At 42.7% G+C, this 27,406-nt stretch overlaps 3 protein-coding genes across 4 annotated transcripts in view; 1 reads left to right on the top strand and 2 right to left on the bottom strand.

The window, feature by feature from the left end:
* Window position 1: 1 nt before the first annotated feature.
* On the top strand, window positions 2-3,572 carry Cpr92F (cuticular protein 92F). The gene is made up of 2 exons (XM_017077259.4): window positions 2-194; window positions 1,843-3,572. Exons 1-2 carry the CDS (start codon window positions 183-185, stop codon window positions 2,989-2,991), a joined length of 1,161 nt encoding a protein of 386 aa, XP_016932748.2. The 5' UTR covers window positions 2-182; the 3' UTR covers window positions 2,992-3,572.
* Window positions 3,573-7,465: 3,893 nt separating this feature from the next.
* Window positions 7,466-8,914, bottom strand: LOC108010544 (uncharacterized PE-PGRS family protein PE_PGRS46). The gene is made up of 3 exons (XM_065866148.2): window positions 8,758-8,914; window positions 7,684-8,453; window positions 7,466-7,618 (listed from the first exon to the last, which is right to left on the bottom strand). The coding sequence occupies exons 1-3, from the start codon at window positions 8,902-8,904 to the stop codon at window positions 7,606-7,608; spliced, it is 930 nt and encodes a 309-aa protein (XP_065722220.2). The 5' UTR covers window positions 8,905-8,914; the 3' UTR covers window positions 7,466-7,605.
* An 11,983-nt stretch (window positions 8,915-20,897) lies between these two features.
* Oamb (Octopamine receptor in mushroom bodies) overlaps window positions 20,898-27,406 on the bottom strand; it is a 30,514-nt gene continuing 24,005 nt past the window's right edge. The window contains exon 7 of one of the 2 annotated variants that reach the window (XM_065865742.2): window positions 20,898-23,420. In XM_065865742.2, coding sequence (XP_065721814.2) covers window positions 22,495-23,420 — 926 coding nt within the window. In that variant the 3' untranslated portion in view covers window positions 20,898-22,494. Of the gene's footprint in view, window positions 23,421-24,633; window positions 26,281-27,406 lie in introns of those variants that run through there. The other variant, XM_065865743.2, reaches the window with a different exon arrangement.

Here is a 27,406-nt window from a genome sequence, read left to right as displayed (position 1 = left end):
CCGCCAGCCAGCAGTCAGCACAGTTCGTTAACAGTCCTAGTCCGTGGTTCTAGGAGGTTCAACCAGCGTCCAGCGACCACTGCCTGTGTCGTGTCGTGTGTAGTTAGTTTTCCACTTCCGTGCATCCCCAGTGTATCCCCGAAACTCCTTTTCGAAGCTCAATCGCGTGATCTAAACTCATAATGAAGCCATTCGTAAGTATACGCCAAGGGATCTAAAGGACAACGCCAAAAGGATATTTGAAAAATTAAAAGTGACAAAGTGTAGAATATAAAGAGGCCTTAAGGATTTTAGGCTTAGCTGTTCGGGTGTCTCACTTCCTTAAATATAGAAATACTTACAATTTACTTACTTCATAGTTTTAAAAAGAAAGTGCATTTAATTTTTGTTTCATATAAGATCAAAGATTTGACTAACCAAGTAAATGATAGATCATTACAACTTTAAAACAATATTTAATTTTTTATAAATTTTTAAAAACAGATATTAGGGATGCAAGATATATTGCCAAAACACAAATTTTATTAATTAAAGAAAATATTAGTACACAAAATACAGTAATTATTAACTTATTTATTTTTTAAAATTTTATTTTAACAAGACTTAACGAACAATATCCTAAAAGATCACGAAGTGCATTATATATCACATCTGAGATTAGAGCCATCACTCTTAAAAATTAAATTTAAGCTGCTTAAGAAAAAGTATCTCTAGGACGAAACGCATAAACTACAATTTGTTATATGTTTATATATGTTTTAAACATGACAGTGACTTGGCAGTATAAAATAAATGCATTGCTTGCATTCCTTAAATGGCATATTAAACTGTCATGTCTCGAATTGAATTTAATTCGATTCATTTAAATTCCGCTCCGAATAATATGCCACCTGTTCTGCTACCGAAATGCATAAATCCTTCAGTTCCATCCGAGAGTCAATTACGCTCGGCACGTCATGCTAAGCGTACCACCCAGAAAACCATCAGCTGCCATCAAATTCTGTGCGAAATCCCGTTGATAAGCCGTTGACATGTTGCATGTCGGACAGTTTATTTAACTGTTTTTCCACCACTTTCCGTTCAGCCTGCCCCACTTGCCCCACTCACCTGCTGACACACATAATATGGTACATAATCGCGCCGCATGCGGTAATATCTGCAAACGAATACATATTGGTCGAAACGAGTATCTCTGAATCGAATCAAACGGTTGCGCTTCGCGGCGCTGGAAAAGCGAATCCGAAAGAAAAGCGGAGAGATGGGCGTGTGTTTGCAAAAGAAAAGCGAGAGGAAAACGTTGGCGCAAGCGCAAGAAAAGCAAAGCCTGTAATTAGGTTAGCAGTGGCGGCTTATAAGCTCCCATTGAGTGACACCTGCGATTAAAGATTTTAGGCGGCGGCTACCGCAAGAGTAATTACTGAGCCGTGGCATAATCCCACACCTAAGACTTTCTACAGTGTGGGAAAAAGATGTAAGATACGAAACTAGCACGAATTCAACCATCGAATATCTTGAAATATTAGGTATCTAACTTTATTGTGTAGTTTTCTAAATGTGTTATGATAGAGAGATTGAGGGTTTTTTCCTGGATTAGTTTCCTCAGAATGGATATTAGTGGAACCGTTTAAGTAGAGTTAAAATTGATTGTGTGTATTATGATTATTATTTTGATTAAACCGTACATAATTTATTATTCATTTTTTCCTAACCGAAAATATTCGAGTTCTGTAGTTTTCTTATAAAGTACATTTGATTGAATTTAAAATCCGACCGACATAAAAAAACTAAAAAATATGATATTCTATGAAATTTATAAATATTACTTGTTTTCTTTCCCTTTAGTTTATTGCCGCCGCCCTGCTGGTCTCCACGGTGTCCGCCTCCTGGCACGGAGCCGTGTCCACACAGTACCAGCACCTGGACCCGCACAGCCACACCTACTCCTACGGATACGCCGATCCCAACTCACAGAAGCATGAGACGCGCGGTCATGATGGCACCACGCACGGCTCCTACTCCTACGTGGATGGTCATGGTCATGTGCAATCGGTGTCCTACACCGCTGACCCGCACCATGGCTTCAATGCCGTGGGCACCAACCTGCCGCAGGCTCCTCACGCTCATGCCGCCCCCGTCTACGCTGCCGCCCACTCCCATGGCTCCTACGCGCCCTACGCCCATGGCTACGGCCACGGACCCATCCACATCCCGGTGCTGACCCACGGCGGAGTGCCCGTTGATACACCCGAAGTGCAACATGCCAAGGCCGAACATGCCGCCGCCCACGCTGCTGCCGCCCACAATGCCGGTGGACACCATCTGTACAAGCGCTCCATCTACGGAGGAGGATGGGGCTATGGCCAGGCCGCCCATGTCCCACTGACCCATGGAGGTGTGCCCGTTGACACGCCCGATGTGCAGGCCGCCAAGGCTGAGCACTATGCCGCCCATGCCAAGGCTCTGGGAGCCGTGGCCCATGCCCATGGAGCCCCTGTTGAGACGCCCGAGGTGCAGCACGCCAAGGCCGCCCACTTTGCCGCCCACGCTGCCGCCCGCTCCGGACATGCCGTTGCCCCCATTAGCCACGGTGGCTACCATGTGCCCGTGATCCACAACGGAGTGCCCGTTGATACGCCCGAGGTGCAGCACGCCAAGGCCGCCCACTACGCCGCCCTGTCGCAGGCCTCCGCCCACGGAGGAGCTGCCTCCCATGGATCCTGGGACGATGGCCGCTACGATGGACGCTGGGAGCAGAGTCACAGCAGCCACAACAGCTACGCCTCTGGTTATGCGCATAAGGGACCCATCCACATCCCGGTGATCCACAATGGAGTGCCAGTGGAGCCCGCAGAGGTGCAGCATGCCCGTGCCGCGCATCTGAATGCGGTGGCTGCCGCCGGTCATGGAGCTCCTGCCAGCCATGGTGGCTACTATGGAGGCAATGGACACGAGGATGATGGCCAGTACCATGCGCACTACGACCACTACTAAGGGATCGAGGGATCGGCACTTAACCTCCGATCGACGACGAGCATCTCTATACACTCTGCCTAACCGACTACCGAAGCCAGCGGAGCGTATGCGCAACTTTGCATTGCGTATACGCACGCTAGAGCGACTTTAAAGCAGCATTCCCAACTCTATATCTATCCGTCTGTCTGTCTTTCCATCTATCTGTCTTCTATAACTATATTTCACCCTCTGAGAAACGCACACACAAGCCACTCAAAAACACACGGAAAACTGAAAGCCACTACACACGGGAGATTGAAGTTCTTCGTAGCAAGACTTCCTTGCCCGCTGGGTTTCGATCGATTCGGATTTGGATGGAAGTCCCAGTCACAGCACACACATTTTCCTATTTACATCTCTCTGTACTATACTTTCTCTTACTTTCTTCTTGCCCGACAATCTACATCTTCTGTCTCTTATCTTACTTCGATTGAGAAACGCTGCATGAGTATGTTGTAAATAACTGTTGTAATCTCTATGTATCTGACCAGATATAGTTCTATATTTTATATGAAACTGCAAACAGACAAATAAACTGCAAAAATGTATTTGATCACAAATTTAAAGTGTTTGGAATTGATGAGGGAATTGTGGTAGTTAGAGTTCTTCATTAAATAAATATTTTTATGAGGAGCATTATTAGCAAAGTTATCCTCTACAACCTTACTTCTGGGATTTGAGTATTACTTAGTAGGGAACATATGTGATTTGTTGGTCACTTTTAGTATTCGTATAATTTCTTTATAAAAATGTTTGTGTTTATATATTCATACCACTTATTTATTCAAATATTTTCAATGAAATGCGAACCATTGTATGTTTTCGTTGTTAAAAAAAGGATTTAACGTTATTTTTAAATGTCATATTAAAAATAAATAATTTTAAAATATGCTATGATTGAGTTCCGAAAAAGATTTTTCTCTTCCCTTTAAAAACATATATTTTTTTGCAAATTTCTATTCCAAAACATTTAGAAGCCTTTACAAAATACGTGTACCGTGTTAAAAATAAATACTAGGTCTTTTTTGTTTTTGGTTTTTATTCGTCAAAGCACCGAGTTGACTTTGTGCTCGATGGAATTTAATTTAAACCACCCGTATTCGGTTTTATCTTTCAACCACATTTTTATGTTATTTCCATTGTTTTGTCATATTAATTAAAAGGGCATCCTGTTATGGAGCTCTCCCCTGTGTCGGTGGGAAATTCCATTTCCTTTAAACTCTGGCTCATAATTCCCTGTCACAGGTCAACTGCCGCACCACCCAGAACAACCACCTAAACCAACCGCACCTCATTCTCCACCCACAGTGACTGCATTGAAAGGAACATAAATATTTGCAATGCAACGATTGAAATTTGCATACCCCCACATGTGTGTGTGTGTTTGTGTGCTATGGGGAAATGCCTCCTGCGGGGGCGGTGGGTGGTGTGCTGTGCTGTGGGCGTGGCACTCTGAATCCCCATCGGAGGATAGCTGCATGAGGCACTGTGACACTGGGAGCGAACAAACAATCAATCAATGCGGTATGAGTCTTGTATTTTTTGCCCCAGCCGCCTGCAAAATTGTGTGTCTTATGTGGGGGGGGAAGTGGATTGTGTCACTCGACTTTGGGTGACTCGAACTATTGGCGCTCCGAAGCTGGGCAAACAATTTGAGTAAATAGATTGCCAGGCATTTGTCAAGTTGGAATTGAATGTGCTCTCTGGGGCCCCGAAAAGGGGGCAAGGAATTTCCCCTTGAGGGGCCATAAATTCAAGTGCAACCTTTTGGGGGACCCCAATGGGCGACCTTGAAGTGGGCCTAGTTTATTAGGGGCCATGGTGGCTAATTAAAAATTAACAACCCTTGGCCGGCGGGCTGACACGCAAAGGTCAGCCGGCAGGCAGGTGAAAATACGAGCAGCGATTTTCAATTTTCCACGCATAAACAAGCCAGGGGTTGGGCTTCTATCGTAGATTTAGGGCTGTCTTTTGGGATGGGCTCTTTGGGGTATTAGCCATTTAATTAAACATGCATTGGCATTTCGATTTACGACCAATTGTCGGCCACTAACTGTTACAGTTACAGTGGCCATAAGTGAGATCGACTTTAAAACAAAATATTCGACCTTCGGGGCAGGTGGGGTTCGTTTTCGATCCGGTTACTGACCCGGCAGTTAATTTAATTACACGCCAGGCAGCGCATAAAAGCCGAAATTGTTCGAATTACCGGCCAGGCGATTGTGTTTATCCGCAGTTCAGAATATTTGGCACCCCGCAAAAAAACAGTAGCCTGGCCAAAAACCAATCGGTATTACCAATACCTACATCCCCAGTGAGCCACAAGTGTTGGGGCGTGGTCGGTTTCCAGCCAAAAGTGAATGTGCAACGGCCAGATTTGCTGCCAACTAATTTCGACCAAACAATATTATTGCAAGTGCCGTCGTTGATTTGCACTCACTTCTCATTCCTAGCTTTCAAAAAAAATTTCATTCGAATTGAAGAATTACATTTGCATTTGCCCGCCAGTTTGCAAGTTGGCCCAATCAATCGAAGTCCGTTGCGGTTTTTGTTTTTGTTGATTTTTGGCCAGAACTGTTGTGGCATTTGGCCCTGCGCCCAGGGCTCCGTTTTAACTGCAACACAGAGCCGTTGTGTAAACACAATGTCTGAGCCAACAAACACAATCCAAAAGCGATTTTGAGCCCTGGCATTCTGACGCAGCTCTTGTCTTTAGTTTGGCTTAGTTTCACAGTGGGCGTTGCATGAGGTGCATTTTGCATATCTTGGTCAAATGGCTTTTATGTTTTGCATCAATTTAATTTATGGTTGAGGCGTTAATTTATGGCCTAATTGATCTGATTTGAATGCATGTTGCAACAGCAGGAGTGTCGAAATATATTGGCAGTTGTTTGGGGGAGAACCTAAATTGCTGTCCGGATGGGAAAGGAGCCATTTTTGCGTTAAATGTATTCTGTTACACATAAAAAAATTTGAAATGTTAGAAAAAAAATATTTTAAAGCCCAACGTTAATAAAAATTATATATTTTCTAAGAGAGATAAAACTTATTATAATAATTTTGAACGTAAAGAATTTTTAAATAAATAAAATAAAATAAATAAAAAGTTATCTGGAATTCTACTGATATGATGCTATAATAGAAAATACACATTTGTAAGATCATACAAATTGTACAAATATAAACCATTAAAATCTATAAAGCTAGTTCGGAATTTATTTTACTTGTCACTAATTCAAAGATTTCATTAATTATAAAACTTATAGTTAAAGTTTGTAAAAGTTCGTTCTTCTTAAAATAAATAATAATTTCCACACCGAGCCACTATTGTTCATTTTTCATATTGTAATATATATATTCTTTAGATTATAAAAAGTATTACTTGTCTATGATCTTTATATATTAGATATTATATTGCAAAATAAAGAATCTTAAAAAAAACAAAAAAACTTATATTGGTTTTTATCGTATTATCCTGTCATAGAACAAAATTTCTCTTCAATCTTTAATCTTTGAATAAAACCTTGTGAAAGGTTTCCTATCTTTTCTACCATCTTCCGGTAGATATCCCAATTGCTGAGCACTCCACTTTAATCCGCGAAAATGGGTTCGTGGAAACTTTGTCGCAGATGGTCGATAAGGACTCATCCACTTTGTGCGTCGTTTCAAAGACATGTGCACAAATAGTGCCGGCACACGCGGCCAAGGCAGAATCATTGTTGCAAAGTAGATATAGTGCAACGCAGAAAATTCGATTTCCAGCGATTCGCGCAATTTGTGCAACAAAGTGGGCCACACGAAAGCGAGAAAATCGAAGTAATAAGAAGCACTTTGGCACAAGATGAGGCAAGTGAATGTGGGAAACTGGCGTGCAATAGAAAATAGAAAACACTAAAATCATCTGAGCAAAAACGGTTTTCGAATATTCAACAGAGATGGTCAAAGGTGAATATTGTTTCCTCAGGCTTTGACCTTTTCCCACATGAATATTCAATGGAAAGTTGAACCTTCAAGCCCACGCATGATACAATGTAAATGCACAGCCATATCAATTCGGCTATTTTCCTTTAAGCTTGAATATATCTGGGCGGGAAAACCTTTTCCAAATTAACATCAACTGATTGACAAGCAATTAGCATTTTCCCCTGGAAACTCGGCTAGAGAAAAGCGTATGTAAATTACAGTGCCTACTTTTAGGCATAATTTATGCACTACTAACCCTGACATTTGAAAGCTGCATCTATCTCAGAGCTTTTTTATACAACACGGCTTCTAATTGGCGGTTACTGATGTTGTTTCCAAAGTATATATTCAGTCCAAATATAGAACACTTTGGAGATAGAGTATCTGAAGCGGAGAAAAGGTTAGACCCATGTCCATTAGGTTAGCATACTTAATGACAGGTCGGCAACCTATGACCTTTGCCCGACAATTAAAATGACACAACATAGCATTACTTTGTAATCGAATTTTAATATTCGCTTGCCTTAGCTTAGGGTAAATGTGAGCTCCAAAATCATTGACTAGCTTTAAGACTAACTTAATCGAATATTCAGAGGGGATACGGCAAATGGCACAAGGGTCCTTGGACGTCTAAATAAGGCGACTGTGGGTTTTGAAATGGATAATAAGATATATCTATCCATATTTTTTACAGGTACTGCCACTTACACCACATTCAACTCCGGTTGGGGCCAAACGGGAGCGGGTACCAGTACAGCCTGGACGGGAATTGCTGCCGGCGGAGGCTGGGGAGCAGCTCCTCCTGCTCCTCCACCGCCTCCGGCTCCATTACGTGCTCCCTTGCCACCTTGGCCGCCCTTTCCGCCCTTGGATCCATCCGGACCATCTGGCCCATCGGCTCCATCGGCGCCATCCTCACCATCGGGTTGAGGTCCCGCCGGACTCGGTGCTCCCGGCTGGCCATTGTCGCCGCTCTGGCCGGAAGTGGCTGTTCCTCCGCCGCCACCGCCTCCGCCGGCACCTCCGCCGCCGGCACTGCCACCACCACCAGCTCCGCCTGCTCCTCCCGCTCCGCCGAGAACTCCACCTGCCTGTCCCGCCTGACCGGCTTCGCCTGCTCCTCCAGCAGCCGCTGGTGCTGGCGGCGCCGGTTGGGCGTCAACGGACCCAGAGCCATCCGAACTCAGGGACGCACCTTCTGCGCCTTCGGCACTGACGCTTCCACTTCCACTCTGGCTTATTTCCGGCTCCGTGTACTCACCCTCCAGACCGGGCTGTGGCTTCCACAGGCCATCTTCGGGGCTCGAAGGCGGCTTGTAGGAGCCATCGTCCTCTGGCGGAGGTGGAGGAGGTGGCTGGACCAGCAGGAGAACCTGTCCAGGGGGCGACAGCAAATAGGTTCCAGCTGGGGGAAGGGCCACCACATGACCGGCTGCCTGCTCACAGTAATTTATAGCCAAAAGGCCTAAAAGGAAAAACTGCGCCAAAGAAAATAAATAATGAGTAATTTTCTATATCCGGCTAAGTAGAATTCTGGTTCTACAGAGAAGAAATTGATATGATATGATGATCATTGTGATGAAATTCAGTATCAATTATATCTAGTATAACATCATCTTGCTTTTTGCTCTCTTTTTCTATTATGGAGATGTTCGAGTAAAGGCTTTTTCGCTCTTTATCGATTTTAGAGAATTTTACAAGGTAGAATAGTGATATTTTCTAAATGCACCATGCGAATATCAAATTGATCTTCCTATATAAGTATTTTTTCTATGTACTTACCATTATAGTACGCATTTTGGAGAGCTTGCTACTGATCCCTTCGAGCCCAAAGCGGGACTGACTCGGTTGGCAATGCCCTAGGCCACCTTTTATACGGTGAGTACGGATCGCCGGCTCCGAGTGCTGATTAATTGCGAGTGGCGGCATTGTCTATACTTGGAAACTTGGAAGCTTCGAAGCTGCTGCCACTTTGCATGGCACCTGCATAAATCAAGTGCTACCAACGCTAATTGCGGCAACAACAATTACCAACGACAATGATCTTGTTAATGTGTGTAATGTGCACCATAAGTCCAGAATCCGATCAAAAGACGCAGTTGAAATTACACCTGAACTTGGCCTTTTGATTGACATAAGCCAGTCTTCGGAACGTTGGCTGTCCTACAAGAAGCCATATATGGAGTTTTGCAAGAACTTATCAAGATATTCTTGTTAATGATATCAGGGTTTTCACTTTGGAGATTAGCAAAGTAAGTTGCTAAACGTGTAATACCTTGAATAACATTTAAATTGCATTATTATATTTTTATTTTAATTTATCACTCCAGCACGCTACCCTTACATAACTTAAATGACCATTTATAAATAGGAAATATGTCTAACAAAAATATAAGGTGTTTTACAACCCATAAGTTTTAAGTAATGTAAAAAATTTAACTAGAACATTACATACAATTTTAAGTAATAAGTTGATAAATGGGTTTGTCAATACTTTTTTTTTAATACTCATTTTTTACAATTGTTTTTTTTTACTTTTTGATGTTAGAATGGTTTACAAAACTTTTAATTTTTACTTAAGATATTCATATTATATTCTTGCATTCCAGATTATTCCTATTATTTTTCAGCATCCTTAAATTCTCTTTTTTTTCTCATTATTATATATATTAAATTTTACCAAGTTAAGTGGAGTAGGGTATCCCAGCAACCCACTTGACTGAATCTCTCCCTCTGCCTCCATTATCTAGTCCAGATTCTTGAAATTTCTTACTGCTTAATGTGCTAATAAATAATTAAAATGGCTTTTTAAATGCGCCAACTGGCCGGCGCGCTGTTTTGCCGCGGATTAGATAAAACGCCATTCATGGCTCGGAGGCGTCAGTTGGCAATCCGAGCTTCTCAGGGAGGTTGACCATTGTTGACCAAGTGGACCAAGTTGGCGTTGACTCAATAGCCCGGCTCGATTGCATGCGACGCCGGTAGTGGTAATGGCTCGTAGACACTTCCCAACCGGTTTCCACCACTGTCAGCGCGTCGAAATCTGTAGCACAGTGCTGGAGAAAATTAAACGCCATGCCAAATAAACCGAACTGAACTGAACTGAACGGAACGAAGCGAAGAGCTCCTTGTGGCCATCTCAGGCGCCACATAAATGATGAGCAACTATTAAACTCTGTGCAGCTTCAACTAAATCAATTAAGCCAACAAGCTAGAAACAACAACAGCCACACAGGGCAGCCCAGAAGGAGCTGCGCCAGCAGGCAGCTAAACAAAGTAATGGCAACGAGGCCATTATCATCATCGTCCTGTGACGCACTCCCGTTACCCAATCCCCATTTCTCGGGATCCCCCAGTTTCCCCCATCTCCCAAGTCCTCGTCATCGTTAGCATTTAGCAACACAAGCAACAACATATCTTACAGGAGTCGGGGGAAGGACCAGCAGCGGAGGTAATGGAGTCGTCTAGCTTTCTGCTTGCCCATCCGTGCGTTTCCCAGCCGAGATAGCGCCGGTGCGTATGTGGGTGTTCCTGCACTCATCAAAAATTTAGCTACTCCAATTAGAACCGTGTCAATAGTACGTATTTGGTATGGGAGCACACTACAGATTTAACCAAAAATATTCGATAATATTCGAATATTTTTTAAAGTGTTAAGTTATTCATAAAATTCACAAATGGGCAAACATCATTTATAAAATTTATTTAATATTTTGAAATCCAACACATTTATACTAGAAGGGGTTCCAACCAAACCATTAGGGTTTTGAAATCACCTTTAAATGCCGTATTAGGCGCCTAAAAGTATGCATTCATTGTACGTCTCAGCTTAAAATATGTTGTTGCATACTTTTAAACACCGAAAAATAAACTTTATATATATTCTTTCTGAATATTCTATATATTCTTACTGAAAATAAAGCAAATCATTTCTTATTAAAATAAATTTTTAAATTTTCGTTTAAGGCAAAAATATTTAATATATCTCGAAATATAATAATATATAATGTTTTGGCAAGTGCAATTCCTTGGAGAAAGTTTCTGCCAATTAGGCGAGAAAACTTTGGAACGCGACAGGCACGTGGAATTATGCCAGCAGTGTTGGTCGAGATTCCTTTTGCTGGCGCTGCAAAAATTCAATGTCCGCATGTCGATTAATCAAGGCGACGACGCACCACAGATGCAGACAATGCGCTCGAATATGTTGCCAATAAAAGCGATGGACAACCGTCAAAGATCCATCCATCTATTCGGACTGGCTATCCCGGATCCCGACTTTGCTTGCCCCCAAGCTTATAAATAGTTTCTCTGTGGCTTTGGGGACTCCGCCATTTGTTTTGCCGCCTGACAGACAAGTCAAGTCAAGTTGCCCAGGACAGCCATTTGTATTCCGCTCCCAGGACATGGCTTGGGTTTGCTTGTGTGGACCACGAAAGGACGAAAAGGTTTCCCTTCCGACGCGCCTCGAATGGGTGGAGATCGAAAACAGTTTACAGAAATGATTACCACTGGGCGAATGCGTAATGGGCAATGGGGCGTATGTGCGATGTGGCAAGTCGTACGAGTGCAGGCGCTCTGAAGTGTGAAAAGCCTGGCAGAGAACTGAATTAAATGGCGTCAAACTTTTACATTTAATATGTGGCCTACTCGTTTGCCAGGGAAATTCATTGGAAAAGCACTTTCGGCAAGCCATTAAGTGAAAGCGATGGTTGGTTATTATTGAATATATTAAAAAGTTCCAGGAAATATGAAATTCGATGAGAGAATATTGAATTACGTTTAAATAATACCACAGTTCTTTGACAGCTTGCGGGTTCGGCTAAATGATTTATGGTTTGTCAACGTTCGGCAATACCTTTACACCTGTCACATCGTGCTGCGTTTTGACCAAAGTCTCGGGTATATCATCAAACCCGAAGAACGCACTCGGTCAGACAGATAGCGAGACAAAACCACATTAAATACACGATAAATCAAAGGTTTGTTATTAAAGCCGCCCCCCGCGAGGCAGTGGGCGTGGCAGCTGGCCATCTAACCACAATACCCATTTGAACAGCACTCCACTGCCCCTGATGATAACTCATAAACGTGCCGCAATAGAAAAAAATATGAGACAGGCAAACAAACAGACAGACAAACAAGTGACTAAAGAGCTTACACAGACAGAGTAAATGGTTGGCTTTAACAAAAGTTGCAACATTTTTATTATTTTTATTGAGCGCCGCAAATTGGCCCATTGTTGGGACAGCGTGGTCGGCTTTTATGGCCATATCATAAAGGCATTTTGCTCTTGTTTTGTAGTTTTTGATTTGATTGCAATTTTTGTATGCCTGGTCCCTCTGGTTTTTCTGTGTTTTTGTTTTTCCCGTCTTTATTTCTATAGGACCGTCGCGTTTATTGGTTTTCACGCCATGGCTAATGACCAAAACATTTACGAGCGCAGGCGGCGCCTTGGGTGGCCAGCTAACCAGAAGCGGAAAAAACTCATAAGACGCCTGGGGATCGACTTTGAACGGTTGGATGGGTCTTGTTATACCCTTCTGGGGGTGTTTTAATATAAGAAATAAAGTGTGTTAAATGCACCGAAGGAGACATCTCAAGAAGAGTCAATGACCCTCACATTTAAAGAAACCGAAATCAACTTATCGAGGGAACCACTCAAATCCCTAGGGATTTGAAAACACTTTAAAATGTATTCTTAGGTGTTTAAAAGTATGCAACATTATATTTTTAACTCATCAGTTTAATGAGTTTATTCACAATGAGAACTATCCTTTAATCACTGTATATTTTTAGAAACCTTAAGTGATATTTTAAAGACACTTTAAAACTTTCGTAATTTGTATAGCACTCCTACCTCTAAAATTTCAATAAAAAGATCACGTTACTAAAATTGTATTTAGAAAAGTCTTACTTATAGTAAATGGTTCCTAAGGGCTGAAACTGCTTAGAAAAACTTTCTTATTCCCAACATCAATAAATAACCCTTATGAAATTGGTCCTACTATATATTTCCCAGTTCGTTGTAAATCCTTATAAATAGGTCCCCATCCCTTTTTTCCGTTTTGTTTTTACTTTAAGAAAAAGCTGTACACAAAGTCGGGCAATCTCGAAGTGCTAAGCCCGGGATCCCGATTGAAAGCCTTCGAATATGCCATAAATACTGCAGGCCAACATTAGGCGACTTATCGGCTGCCTGCCGCCAGTTGGTCTGGCAACAATTTGTTCCAGTTTATTCGCCTGATCCCTTATCAGCCCGAAATTCCCATCTTCAGCGTGCAATTTACGCATAGACCATTGACGCCAAGGGGGCAGAAATGTTTATTTTTTTTGGATGGATGGGGGCTTACTGAATGTTTTCATAAATTGTGTTGGTAGCAGACAGAAATCTGTAGGCGCCGGAACTACTTGTTCCAGCTTCACCCTGTCATGTCCTGTAATTGGTGTTAACAGGCAAGGACTTTGAGTACGGCTGTCACAATCCCAGCAGTTGCACCAGAACCAAAGTCATTTGAGTAAAGAGCCAATGTCTGTGACAGGGACAGCCTGTGGAAAATGTGGAGTGTACACAGCCAAGGCCTTGTCTTGGCGCAGTCCTTGATAATTGAATGTATTGTCCTCGGCAAAGGCTCTGTAGCCGTGCTATTCATAGAGCAGAAGACGCCCATTTGCATAAATGTCTGCCGCGGCACGAGGCAGCCGTCGAGGGAGACCAGACCGTTTTATCTATTTGCTCGATTCATGGGGATTCACCATTTATGAGCACTGCAGATTATTATTGAAGCTGGGAAGCGCCCACACAGCCCCCTTTCTCCCCCAGGAACAGATGACGCAAGTTCCCAGCCATCCTTCGTCTTGCCTTGAATTTCGTCATCCATCCGGCAACCTGTTGATATGGCGACAATTTAAGATGAGTCATCGGGAAAACAAGGCGGAGCAGCCATATAAACGAGCCCTTTTTTTTGGTGTACTACTATAAGAAACTTCTACGCATCAGCAGTTGACCTTGTTGACTCATAGCTGCTGAAACTAAATTGAAGCAATTTATCCTTTAAGATTACAGAAGCCCCAAAAACCTGCTTTAAGCTGAATCATTAGTTAAGGTAAATACACACAAAGCCCAATTATTTCAAAGCCAATACTTCTATACGACACTTGATTCCCTTTTGAGGCAATAAACCCAAGGCGTTGAGTAAAGCCCATAAGTGACACTTAAGGGGGAAACGGGGCTAGCAGCTCAAGATCCACTTTCGGTTCCGGGTTATTTATTACCTTATTTGCCCAGCTCGTTCACACAAAATGGCTCAATTTCGTTCCGGCCAGGTTTTTCGGGGGCTCGGGCTTCAAGTCAGAAGCCTAAACACCAATCATCGAAACCACAAGAAAGCCAATTTGCATGCAGCTCACTAAGCCCCCAGGAACACGTATACGCATGGGTGTACGCCGTACGCCGAACACCTGGAGTAGGACACCTGGGAAATGTGATGCCCTGACTTGTCCTGGCTTTTCTATGCCAGTTGTTGACTTTTCACACCGCCGGGCATTCTTGTTAACAGGCAGCCCCAAAAAACAAATCATCTTTTATTGTAACGCATTAATCTTATCCGAGCTTCTGCGGTTCATGTGGCTGTGTATTGGCCACCAAAGTGCAAAGTTTAAGCTACTGAGACCAAAAAAAAACAATAAGGTTACCTTGGAGGTAGTAGTACAAAAACGTACACATCATTTTTCAAGTTTCCACCATAGCCGTGCATAATACTGTTGTTTTCTCTTACTGTTTTTACTTTTCCCCTTGGCAGGCTTTTAATTTTTGCCTTGCTTACCTTTTTGTGCTTGGCCATAAATTATGGCCAGGTGTGGGTCCTCTAATTGCGTGATAAGTTTACCAATTCTCTGTTGCTCCAGGGTGGCCACGTGGCTCCTCCAGATCGTCCAAACAGCCAGACAGCCAGACATCTTTCGGTGATTTGCGTCATTGGCTCGAATCGCGTGGGTGCCTGTGAACTTCTGATTTCTTTTATCAATCACATCGTCAGCATGGACTTCCTGGTAATTCAGTGATTACGAAAAAAATCTTGTTTTCTGCTGAAATGAAAGTATTTTTTCAAACTTAAAGCTTGTTAGCAATTTCTACTTTTCCTTTCAAGTAGTGCAAGCAAAACAGAAATTACAAATTATACGAATGCGCTCTGGTTAACTTTGATAAACTGCGCATAATTGCCAACTTTTGTGGGCCTGCCAATTGATTTATGGCCGAAACTTATTAGCACTCATTTCACGTCGCCTTGTTTTAGCCTGCTTGGCAGCAACAACAACAAAAACAACTTCATTTGGGCCAAAAACTTGCGACCCACTTGAATTGTTCCCCTCATTGCGGCGTAAAAAGTGAAGTATACTTGCAGGCTTGTCATGCTTCCGCCAGCAGAACACAAAAAGCCGCAACTGCCAACTTTGAGATTGCCGCATTTTTTGTGCCATTGCCCCAGCAACAACGATGGCCAGAACCTTGCCTAACTGCACATCGAACCGGAATCGCCTGGGTGGGTGGGAAGTGGGTGGCTGTAAGAGTGGGTGGGGCAGGGGGCGGCAGAACCAGTGGGTGGTGGCACTCTGGGCCGTGTAATTTTCGTTTTGGCAAAAACTGCGACAAAAACTCGCGAAAGCGATATGGCCACGTTGAGCGGCATGCAACTGTTTAATGCCATCCTGGTATTCGGTAGCCAGCAGCAGGCAGTTGCACTGGGAGAAAATAAGGGGTCCCAGGAGACAAGGTCACTTTCAACTGATTTAACTTTATAAATGCTTATGCTAATACTTTTTCACTGAAAACAAAAAGTTAAATTAATGACAAAAAAACTATTACATTTTTGGTAGTATTCTGTCTTATTATTTAATGAATATTTATCATAATGATAATAATTAAATTATATTGCCATCTACTGATAATAAAGTCCTTAAGCAAAATCACAAAAAAAGGGAATATAATCCTTTCCTTGTTAAAATAAAAATATTGCATTTATATTGCCATATACTGATAATAAAATACTTTAACAAAGTCACAAAAAAAAATAAAAAGCATCCGTATTTTTCTGAGTGTATAACGTTTAAAAAAGTTTCAGGAATAAAAAGTCTATCTTTTGAAAATGAGTTCCCCTTAATAAAAGTTATATTGATATGGTAAGCAAGGAAATGCCTAAACATTAAAAAGCCACAAAGTCACGATTTTTTTAATTCAAAAAAATTCCTTTTGAATGGGGTGAAATTTCTTGCTGTGTAGCAGCTTAACCAGGCGGCAGGGCCTCTGTTTATCTTGCTGCTGTCAGTGGCAAGAACTCTTCCCGCTCAATTGTGGGCTGACATTTAGGAAAGCCCGGGAGATTGTTGCTCAGTCATTTCGCATTCAAAAACCACTCGAGTGGCCACGGGTGGGCGGCGGTGAAAGTAAGTGGGCGTGGGCGTGGGAAAAATACTTACAGCCCGTGCCAACCCAGACTATTGACCGACTTCTGAAAAGGCTCTGCTTGATCTGAGTTGAGAATGAAAATATACCTCCCTTCACCCAATAATGAAATGAGATCTTTGGCCGCAGCCCTGCGTATAACAATTTAAGCCACGAACAATTCGCATTGCCAAAAACATTTCCAGGAAGTTTGCCTTAAGTTCAAGTATTCCAGAACAACGCATTCAATTTGATTGAATAAAAGTTGATGGCATTTTGTATGAATGGATATGAATTGATGTGAGGTCAATGCAATATTCGAGGCAGAGCCAAGGGAATGATAGATGGCGAGCTGAAAAGTATAAATAAATGGCATGCCCAAAATTGATTTCATTGAAATATTTCTTTATGTAGCTCACAATCTGGCACGCTCCATTGCTAGCTTTAAGTAAAGCATATAGGATTAAAGTTTGGTGAAAAATAAATGAATTTTACGCCCAAGATTTAAATGGCCACCAGAGAATACTGTCATAAAAACATGAAATCTGTGCACAGGTGGGCGAGGTCCATCTGCTCTCGACATTTTCCGAGAGCCCCGTTTCTGGTCCCCAAATGCGATTTATGGGGAGGTCATAAATCTGTGCATCGCAAACACTCGACAAACAATAGACCAGTCGAATTGCGTTCTTTGTGCCCTTTCTGGCAGTAAACTTCCGGATAATGTCCGCCAAATGAGCTTTAATGGCGGTCTTGTCATCTATTGTCCCTCAATGCAACAGCTAGGTGACATTTATTTTAACCATTTTCAGATTTAAAATTTATTTGACTAAGAAAATGATGTCTTTAAATGGCTAAGGTGACCGTTGAAGAAAAATATAATGGTTTCACTTTAAAATTCATTTATTATATAGTTTTCTAGAGACATATAGCATAAGTGTATGCAAATTTTATCTTTAAAAATATTATATAAAAATGTAAAGGGTTTTCTACTGATATGTAGCAGGTATATTAATTGTAATTATAGCATACATATATCTAAATGTTTCCCTTTAAATAATAATCTTTTAAAATACTTGAAAATTTCCTGAGGCGGTATTTATATAAACAAATAGAGCTTAGGACTGACCTTTTCTTAAAGCTGGCCAACTTCACACAAAGTGCTTGAGGTAACCTAGCTAATTGGATAAAAAACTTTTGTATTCTTTTTCTTTCTTATTTTCCAGCTAAATTCGTCCCTTATAAGTTTCTCCATATACAAATGACCGCAGGCACCATTTAATTTTTCTGCGTTTAAGCTAAAACCACCAAGAGGGGTGTATTTTTCCCATCAACATACTTACTTGAATACCAAGTTGCTCCAAATCAATGATTCAATTTGCGAAATAAGATTACTTTGGGCGAAATCCAGTTCCCGTCAGCATTTAGTTCAACCAACCTTTGACGGATCATAATTGAATCGAGCCAAATAAGTTATTGAATTGAGCGGAACGTCTGCTTCCGTCAACAAATTATCAGCAACAATAACTAAACAACTTATCGAGTGACACAAATCCGAAACGAAAATGGGAGAATATCGAAGAAAATAGCAGGCGGAAATCGACTTAAAGCAGGCAGAAAAAAAAAAGTGTTCTGGCTCAAGGATATACTTCGCTTCTTTTTTTTGTTTAGCCATAAAAGCAAATTGTTAGCCATTTTTGTGGATTGGCCGCTTGAAAGCAAGCTCCAAGTTGAAATTTTGGCTGTTATTTTTGTTCTTTGGAGGCAGTCGAGAGTCACCAAACGCCAATCGGCGCAGAGGAAATGGGTTATTGAACTGCAAAATGGCCGGCCAGGTGGCAGTTGGCAGGTGGCACTTACTTGGCTGACAGGTTGGCGACCGCACGAGGGTCCTGTGGATGCCAGGACTCGACGGTTTGTTCGTTAAACGCGTCACCACCGGACTTTTTCCCCAAGGGGCCAGCTCCGCCGACTGTCTGTGGGTTGCAAAAATTGTTTTTTCGCCCTCTGTGCGTGCTGGGTATTATGGTATTCCCTTTTTTTCCCCTTCTCATTTTGGATACCAAACACTCGTCCTGCGGGCCTGTCCGTTGATTGCACTTCAGGCGACCATAACAATTAGCCGTAAATTAATGGAATTAACGCGTTGCGCAAATTGTCACCACTCGGTTTTTTGGCTTGGGGAGCCGCAATTAAGTGCGAGTCCTTCTATTTTGGCTAAAAAGAAAGCCAATAGCTTTGTTTAGCTAATGGTAAAGAGTTTGAGACACACACACACATTTCAGAGGCTGTGGGTGGAATTTAATAGGCGTTTACTTTTAAACAATTCGTTATTTCAGCGATTTGGAACTTTTTCGAGTTATCGTAAAATGTTAACTAACAACTTGTCAAAGTTTTGCACTTAACAAGGCCAGAAGGAGCAGCTTAAAGCCCAGAACCATTCGCCCAGATAACAATGTTCGATACATTTCCAGACCGGCCAAATGGGAAACTTTTGGCCCGTAAGAGTGTGTAAACAGTTCGCTGAGTTTGCAGCCCGCTAAGCTGTCTTCACTTCTTCGATTCCCAACAAGTCTTTGCCAACTGTGCTTCTTGGCAATGTCTACTCGTATTCTCTGTCCCGATCTGGCGAACACTCGAACTTACGTTTTTATTTCCGCTCCATTTGTCAATCCGCTTTATAGTTTTGCAAGCTGACTTATTTGTTTTTGCTGCTGCCTGTTTTTCCTGGCCAACAGTGGTTGATGCAAAATCGACCAAGGGGCAGGAAAAAACTTGGCAAACTCAAAGAAAAGCCATATTTATATAATAGGTGGTCACATGCTGTTAAGAAACTATTTAGGTTTCTAGAATTTCAGGAACCCTACGCTTAGGAATTAAATATTTTATTGAAAAGATTGCTTGACTTAAATAAAAAATTTAAAATACTAAAATCCTTTTAATATAGGTAGTTTAGGTACTGATTTTACTTTGAAAAATATATATTTCCAAGGATCTTTTAAAATATAATAGATTATGTGTATTTAAACTTTAATTTGTTGGGGATAGATTTTCATTATATATATTGTTATAAATGGCTATAAAATAAACCCCGTAATTTTAAAGATTTATTCGGGTCAGTTAACAAAATCATCTTGATTAAGGCCTGAAATCTCTTAAGTCTTGAGCTTGGACATTGCTTTAAAGTGTCTCCCCCCACATTTTCCCCGCGGATGTTTTTCTGGTCTGGAATTGGAATGTTTGCTCTATCGATTGCCGCATAGCGTTAGGAATTTGCCTGCCCTTAGCACCGTTCAGCACCGAACCTTCAGTATCCACTGTCCATCTATCTGCACCTCGGACTGCAAACAAAGGGCGAAAGCCAAAAGCACTCAGACAGCTGGTCAGACAGTACACGCTTCACTGCCTTTTGGTTAAATCTGTGAACCTGGATACCTACCTATACATATACCATCGATTCCCTCAAAGTTGGCCCGAACACAGAGGAGCATTTAAAGGAGTACAAACTGGCTGTTTGTCTTGTGTTTATATGTGGTTTACATAATGAAATCACAAACTTTTGTAATTTATGCCGTCCAACCAGTTTGTTCTACCTCTTTCTAGCCCAATTATCAACTACCTTGCTTCGGGGCCCCTTAACTTTTTCCTATATTTATGCAAATTTGCCATGTATACATGGCGATATTTCATGGCGAACTTTGGCGAATTGCCCGAATTCCGGAGTGCAGGCTCAAATTGTTTTCCTTGGCCCTCTTAAAAGCAAAACACAGGTGAGAGGTATCGAAAATTAAATTCACTTTGATTAATTAAGCCTGCAAAATGAATCTCTACAGGGATCTTGGTGTGTCTTGTTACGGTTAATAGCAAAACTTTTGGGTATAGCCGGTAATGTAACAATCGACTTTAGCCGATGGCCTCCCTCCTCCGCTAATTTAATGGAGGTTGTGAAACTTTAGCTCCAAGTTAATGCGTCTTATCAATTGATTTCCATCAAATAAAACACTTTCTTGTTTTGCGAAAAGTGAAACAAATAAATTGGATTTTCCGGGGAGTGGAAAAGTTGCTTAGTTAGTGAGATTCTCTATTCGGGGCATAAATTAGTCGGTCGACTCATTTACTGTTGTCTATTTTATGTGGCCGCAGGGGGGATCAATCTAAGGGAATGTGTTTTTAGCCAAAGTGTTTGGGTATACATGCTTGAATTTCGAGACTCATCCAGCTATGTTCCGCACTGTACCATGCTCACTTCAGCCTTTAATTCAGTTAGCGGAAGTGCCGCGGGCATTCCAGCTTTTAATTTGGCCTTTGTTGCTCGCAGCCCGGCAATTTCTTTATGCTGCAACTCTTTTATCGCACTCACCTTCTGCTTTTTTGTTTTTGGCGACTTTGTAGCGCGTACTTCCGCTTAATTAAAACCATGGTTCTTGTCCATCTCAGCCCCTCTCAAAGCCCCTTCCTTGAGAGTCAGGAAAACTCAAAGAAACTCTCGGTTTAAGTTGCCGAATAAATGAAACTTCCTTTATTTGTAGCACACAAAACGTTTAACTTGAGGATCGTATATTGGTATAGTATATGCATATGCCATTATGCGTACATTAGGTTTTCGGTAGGCAAAGGGTTCGTTTATTGCATTTAACATGTAGGGTATTCATGACACAGATATATCTCAGAATAATCTCTTCGGGCCTAAAGATTACAACATTAACACTTTACTAGTTACAAGTTTTATTTAGCACTGGGTAATGTTTTATTTGCGTTTAGCAACAATTTGGTTTCTCCTTAGTTGGTAACAACCAGATATCAATATTCATGCGGAAGTTAAAAGGTACAACTCTCAAGTGCCAGTGATATCCTAGCTAGACTATATATATACACAACTCGTCGCCACTTGGCCATCTTAGGTTAGAATGTGGGTCGGAGCAGGCTTCCCCTGATAACTATGTACAATGCACAATGGCTGGCTTACGGAGGCAGTTGCTCAAAGCAAGACCAAATCCGAAAGCGGAGCGGTTGCATCCTGTCCATCCTGCTTCCTTTCAAGTCAAAGGATTGCCTCGGTTGCCAGTTAAGCTGCCATTTTAGCTTTTATGTGACTGGGGTCTACACTAAGGAAAAGGATTTAAACTGGTTCTGAAATACAATATCTTGAACCAAGAAGAGCATTCATTAAAACTCTGTATTTAAATATGAAAATTTTAAATAGTTGAGATTTTTAAGTAAGAGTAAAGAGAACAATATCTGATGATACTTCATTTATCCATACTTAAGTTGACTTGCTTCGCAAAAAAGGAATTCTGTATACATTAAGAATATTATTAATTGTTAACTTTGTTCTGTTATAAACAGTCTTTGAAATAAATCATTTTGATTTTATTAAATTTAACTCCTCATAAAAATATTAAGTAACAGGAAATATTAGAAATCTTCAAAAAATTTCCATTAAATATGTTCTTAAATGGGATAAGTTATTAAATTTATATTTAACTAGTTCTGAAATAAGCGGAATTTTCACTCGCCTTCAAAAGTGAGAATAAACCCTTCTTTAATAATTATCTTTTAATCTGTATTTATGCAAATTTGAAATGTATTCATAAAAATACTGAATAAGATCATTAAAGATGTTTAATGTCACTTGCTTGAATAAAGATCTTTCATTAAATCTCCATTTAAAATGGCAAACTTTTTCTGCAATAGGCAGTCCCCCCTAATCTCATTTGTATTTTTCCTCAGTGCATCTTAACTACCAAATTCTATACCCTGGCATCGCTGTACTCGATGCGAACCACGCGTCTTGGCCGCTGCCCCGGCAAGGGAATCGCCCCCAATCCCGATCCCGATCCCGTTCCCCGCAGCGCCAACAGCTCCCGCGGCTACAACTGCGTCCGCTTGGCCACTCCCCCTCCGCCTACGCCTCCACCGACCAAGGAGGAGGAGGCAGATCCCTCGGTGGTGGCTTCCACATAGGAGTAGCAGGCCGTCTCCATCACCAGCGGATGGCAAATCTCGTAGACGGGCACCTTCAGACTCGTCTTGCGCAACCCGCCCAAGCTACTCTGTGAGCTCGAGCTGGGCCCAAACGATCGTCACCTGGGATCGTTACTCATCTCGGAGTGGTGCAACTCACTCTCGTCCCCAAAACTATGGGCGGCCGCACTGGGCGTGATGCTGGGCGTCCTGGCCCGGATGCGGATGGCCGACATGTCGGATCCACGGCGGGAACTCTTCAGCGAGACGGACTGCCGGGAGCAGAAGCACCGGCAGATGATCCGCTTGAAGGCAAAGCGGAAGTCCTTCGAGAACAGGGCATAGATCATGGGGTTCACGGCCGAGTTGCAGTAGCCCAGCCAGAAGAGCACCGAGAAGAGCAGCGGATCCACGCAGTCCTGGCAGAATGGCCGGATGATGTACATGGTGAAGAAGGGGCACCAGCAGAAGATGAACATCCCTACGATGATGGCCAGTGTCTTGGCCGCCTTGGTCTCCATGCGGAAGCGCTTCACCTGAGCTTTGATGTTCCGCCTGCCCATCTTCTTGTTGGCCGGACGCGAGTGTCCCGATCCTCCAGCCTCGCTGGTGTTGCTCTGCCGCCTGGCCAACTCCGGCAGACCCTTGCCAACCTGCAGGTAGCAGGAGCTGGCTCCTCCATGTTGCTGCTGTTGCCGGTAGAGATGGGATTCGGTGGACTCCCGACCATTTGCTCCATTGTAGTGAACGGCAAAGAGGGCATTGCCCGATGGCCGCCGCTCGTGACCTCCATCCCCGTGCCCGGCCAGCTCGTTAATGTTCTCGCTGGAGGGATAGGACACAGAGATCTTGATCTTGTCGTGGTGATGCAGTCGTCGAGTGGCGTATTTGGATAGCCTCTCGGGTGAGGGGGTGCCCAGGGTGGTGGTGGTGCTCTGGGTGCTCCCATTGCTGTGCATGGAGTCCTGCTGGTTGGAGCCTCTTCCTCGATGGATTCGGAGTGTCAAACGCTGCTCCTCGAAGCGCGAACCGATGCCCTTGGAACCTGTTGAAATGGGGAAAGGAAAGGGGTAGACAGAGAACATCAGTACAAAGGGTATTACATGTCGGCGGTGTTGTATGTTACTTGTCCTTTACTTTTCCCTTCCCTCTCTCTACTGCTTCTCTACTTTCCTTCTCCCCTTGAATATCGCTCATACGCCCTGCTGCACGCAGGTCCTCGGAATTCGTTGCCTACTTCACGGCTCTGGAAGCCCTGGAAAAGAGCCAGCTTGCCAGCTCGCCAGCTTGCCAGCCTGCCTGCACTTTAGCAAATTAAACGCGTAATTATGCAAATGTTGCGCTATAAACGCGACAAGCACTCGACGTTGTCGTAGTCCTCGTTTCGGTGTTTCCCCCCCCCCCCCCCATCTTCATCAAGAAGTGTAGTCGCCTTTAAGCCGTCTTCAAAGCGAACTTTATTTCATTAACACAACCATTTGCATAATCCTCGCCTTCTCGCCCGCTCATCCTGCCCATATGTCGGTTGGCTCCGCTACGCTTTGCATTTATTACTCATACGCACGTTTAACTGCTGAATACATTTTCATTACTCGACCCGCGACGAGTAATGAATAATCGGCGCAATAATGCAATATTTTACTCGAGCCATTACTGGCACTGTTGCTTCTCCGCCAGCCGCATTAAAAGCTGGCTTATTGCCAAAGAATGCCTCGATGGCTTTAAGTCTGCCCTCGAGTTTATGGACTGTCCACTCGGATGGTCAGCAGACCATGTGGCTCACAGGCAGCCAACTTATATAAGTGGGAGTGGCCGAGAAAGACCCATTCAATTGGATTGCCATTAAGAGGGGGTCTCGAAATCTATAACAGTTGTGAGCCCGACTGGTCAGCGTTTTATGTCATTCCTGGGAATTCTTAAGATGGTAACTGTTAAGAATAGGTATTGTTACTTATTTTTGTGTAAGAATAGCCTAGAATAGCTCTCAACATAATTTATTTGTATTAAAAAAGAAAAGTTTTCCCTATCGACATTCTTCGTAAGATTAAGAAACTACCTCAGATCTAGATAAATAAATTGATTTTCTAGCGATAGGGAGAGAAAAGGTCTTTAAATTCCTCTGCAAGGGTATAATAATAAAGAGTATTTTTACCTATAGTTGAAATCAAGATAGATCAAATATATATAGATATATTTTTATATTTTCCTAAAAAGTATATATTGTACCATCTAAAAATTTAAATTTATAAAAACTATATTTTCCCTATACCTATCGAGAGGGTGTAAAATCGTCGCCTTAGTGAACAACGTTTGTGGTGCTTGTTTAATGTCACGGAATGTTGACCTCCTGTCAATATACCTGTGTTAGTTACCCGGTGGTATTTGCCAATTTCTGTCTTCTGGGTCGGCACTTGTTTTTATCTTTTGTTCTTACTCTGATTGGATTTCGCTTTTCATTATGTTCGTTTTTTACTTTTATTGAAAATGCAGCCGACTTACACAGCTGCCGATACACACATACATATACATTCAATATATATCTGGATTAACTAATGCGTGTGAGTTTTTCCTCAGCGCCTAACACATGTACACAAACAACGTAACTGAAAACAATGGGCTGCTTACGTCTAACAGGTGTATCTCATGGTGATCCGTATCTGTATCTCATATGGTAAGTATAGTAATGTATAGTAATATATATATATATATATAGTTTAACATAGCCTTAGTTCTAGGTAAATACATGAAAATTATTGCCATACAGTTACAACGTCGTTCAATGCGAATACTGACAGTTTTGAGAAGTGGGATACGTCGGCGTCTGGCGGTGCTTACAAAAGTATCAAAAAAGCGAAATGCATTGTATCGAACCCCCTCCCCGTTTTTTTAGAGGACGCGTCCCTTGCAGAATCCTCCACGACGGATCCTTCGTCCCGATCCCGAGGTCGAGCACTCCGCCTCCTGTGGCAGCGAGGAACTCCGCTGCAGAGGACTCTGCTCGTAGCTGCCGATTAGTCAGCTAAAATCCACTCCATCGCCTTCATCCGAACAGCCGGATATGGTCTTGTGGAATGTGGCTGGGGCCATCAGTGCCCGGGCTGCTATCATCTGGAAATTCTCCGAGGCCCGGAAGCCACTTCTGGTGCAGACGCATCGGCACACTATCCGCTTGAAGGCGATCCGAAACTCGTTGGAGAACAGGGCATAGATCATCGGATTGATGGCCGAGTTGCAGTAGCCCAGCCAGAAGAGCACCGAGAAGACCGTGGGCTGGATGCAGTTCTCGCAGAAGGCCCGTATCAGATACATGGTGAAGAAGGGCAGCCAGCAGACGATGAAGCCGCCCACGATGATGGCCAGTGTCTTGGCCGCCTTGGTCTCCATGCGGAATCGCTTCACCTGGAACTTGGCGCTCCGCTTTCCGGCACGCTTTTTGGCTGAAAGCGAGGTGGTGGAGAGTCCTGTCTCCAGGTCACCAGATGGAGCAGCTGCATCCAGATTGAAGGTGGTCTCGCCTATGTCAAAGAGGCTGGTCTTGAAGGAGGCACGTCGTCCGTTGGCGCTGCTGATGACCGCAAAATGGGGCGAAGGAGGCGGTGGCTGATGGGTGGCGTCCAGGACATTCTCGGATGAGGGAAAGGACACCTTGATGGCCACCTTCTCGTGCCGCTGGCGGCAGACCCGCATCGAGGTTGCTCGCTTGGGGACGCCTCCCTGCAAGTGATCCTCGCCAGAGGTGCCTCCTGCTCCACCACCACCTCCATTGCTATTCACACTCAGCGTCGAGGACATCGAGTGCACCGAGAGGGGAGTCCTCTGGGGCGTGGAGCAGGGTCGTCCTCGGTGGATGCGCAGTATCAGCTGGGACTCATCCACCCGATTGTTGCCCGATTCGCGGGGACTGCCTGCAATTAGTGATTGGTAGCTATTGGGCGGAGTTTGCTTCGCGGTGACCTCTGATGGATTAATTTCGGTGGACTGGTGGACTGGTGGTCTGGTGGCTTTGTGGTTTCTTTGGATTGGATTGTGTGTTTGTGGTGTGTGGTGTCCGGATGTGGATGGATACATGGATGTTGGACATTCAGCTTGTACTGTACATGGACATGTGGTTAAATGTTCGAGGTGATTGAGTTAGATACATTCGCATAAGTAGATGCAAGATACATTTCCCCTTGAGTAAGGTAAAAACTTTGTTGACTGACACTTCACAGAGAGCGGTTAACTAACTACAAACTGGTTACATTGAGATAGTTTGAATGGTGGAATAAACTTACGAGTAATTGATAAAGTTTAATAAAATGCTGCTCTACTTTTGTAAATACAAACATATTATTTATAGAGAGAGAAAAGGGGCTCATTCCAATTTAAAAATCGAGTACAAGAAAAACTTACAAATTTTGTGGCGTTCTTTTTCGGTTGACTAAAACTAGATCCAGGCATTTTTATTTATTTTGGGGTTCTTGGGTTTTATGGATATTGATCACATCGTTATTTATAAATGCATAGTATGTTCGGTAACTAATTGTTATAAACAAGTTTGTTAATTTATTTGGGTTGTTTGTAATGTCTGTTGTTGCTTTCTCGTTTGAGTTTTTTCACCCGCAGGCCATGGTTTTATTGGCCCAATTTTATTTATTATTCTATGCGGGATAAGTCGAAGGGGTTGGGGTTTATGGATGGCTGGAAATGGAATTGAAATGCGAAATGTACTCCATGAAAATATTAACGACAAGGGTCGCCTCTATGAGAAATAATACTTTAATGAATTGCTCCAATCGATTTGGTGGCTACCTTTTCCAGAATTGGCTTAAGTAATTAACCGAAACAGACGAGTTCATTATTTATAAGTTATCGTGGCATGGCAGACAGCTATCATTTCCGAGTTGTGAACTGAATAAATATTTCCGACATCTCAGATGTGTATCCATGTTGAGTAAACACAGTTTCACTCGGAGTTATCTTAATTTAAAGCGAAGCATGCCGCATTTTCATTTGCATAAACCATATTAAACCTATTGAGAACAAATATGG

The sequence above is a fragment of the Drosophila suzukii genome, chromosome 3 (assembly GCF_043229965.1).
Source record: "Drosophila suzukii chromosome 3, CBGP_Dsuzu_IsoJpt1.0, whole genome shotgun sequence".
Taxonomy (NCBI): domain Eukaryota; kingdom Metazoa; phylum Arthropoda; class Insecta; order Diptera; family Drosophilidae; genus Drosophila; species Drosophila suzukii.
The sequence above is the reverse complement of the archived record's forward strand: the minus strand, read 5'-3'. Positions and strand labels throughout refer to the sequence as shown.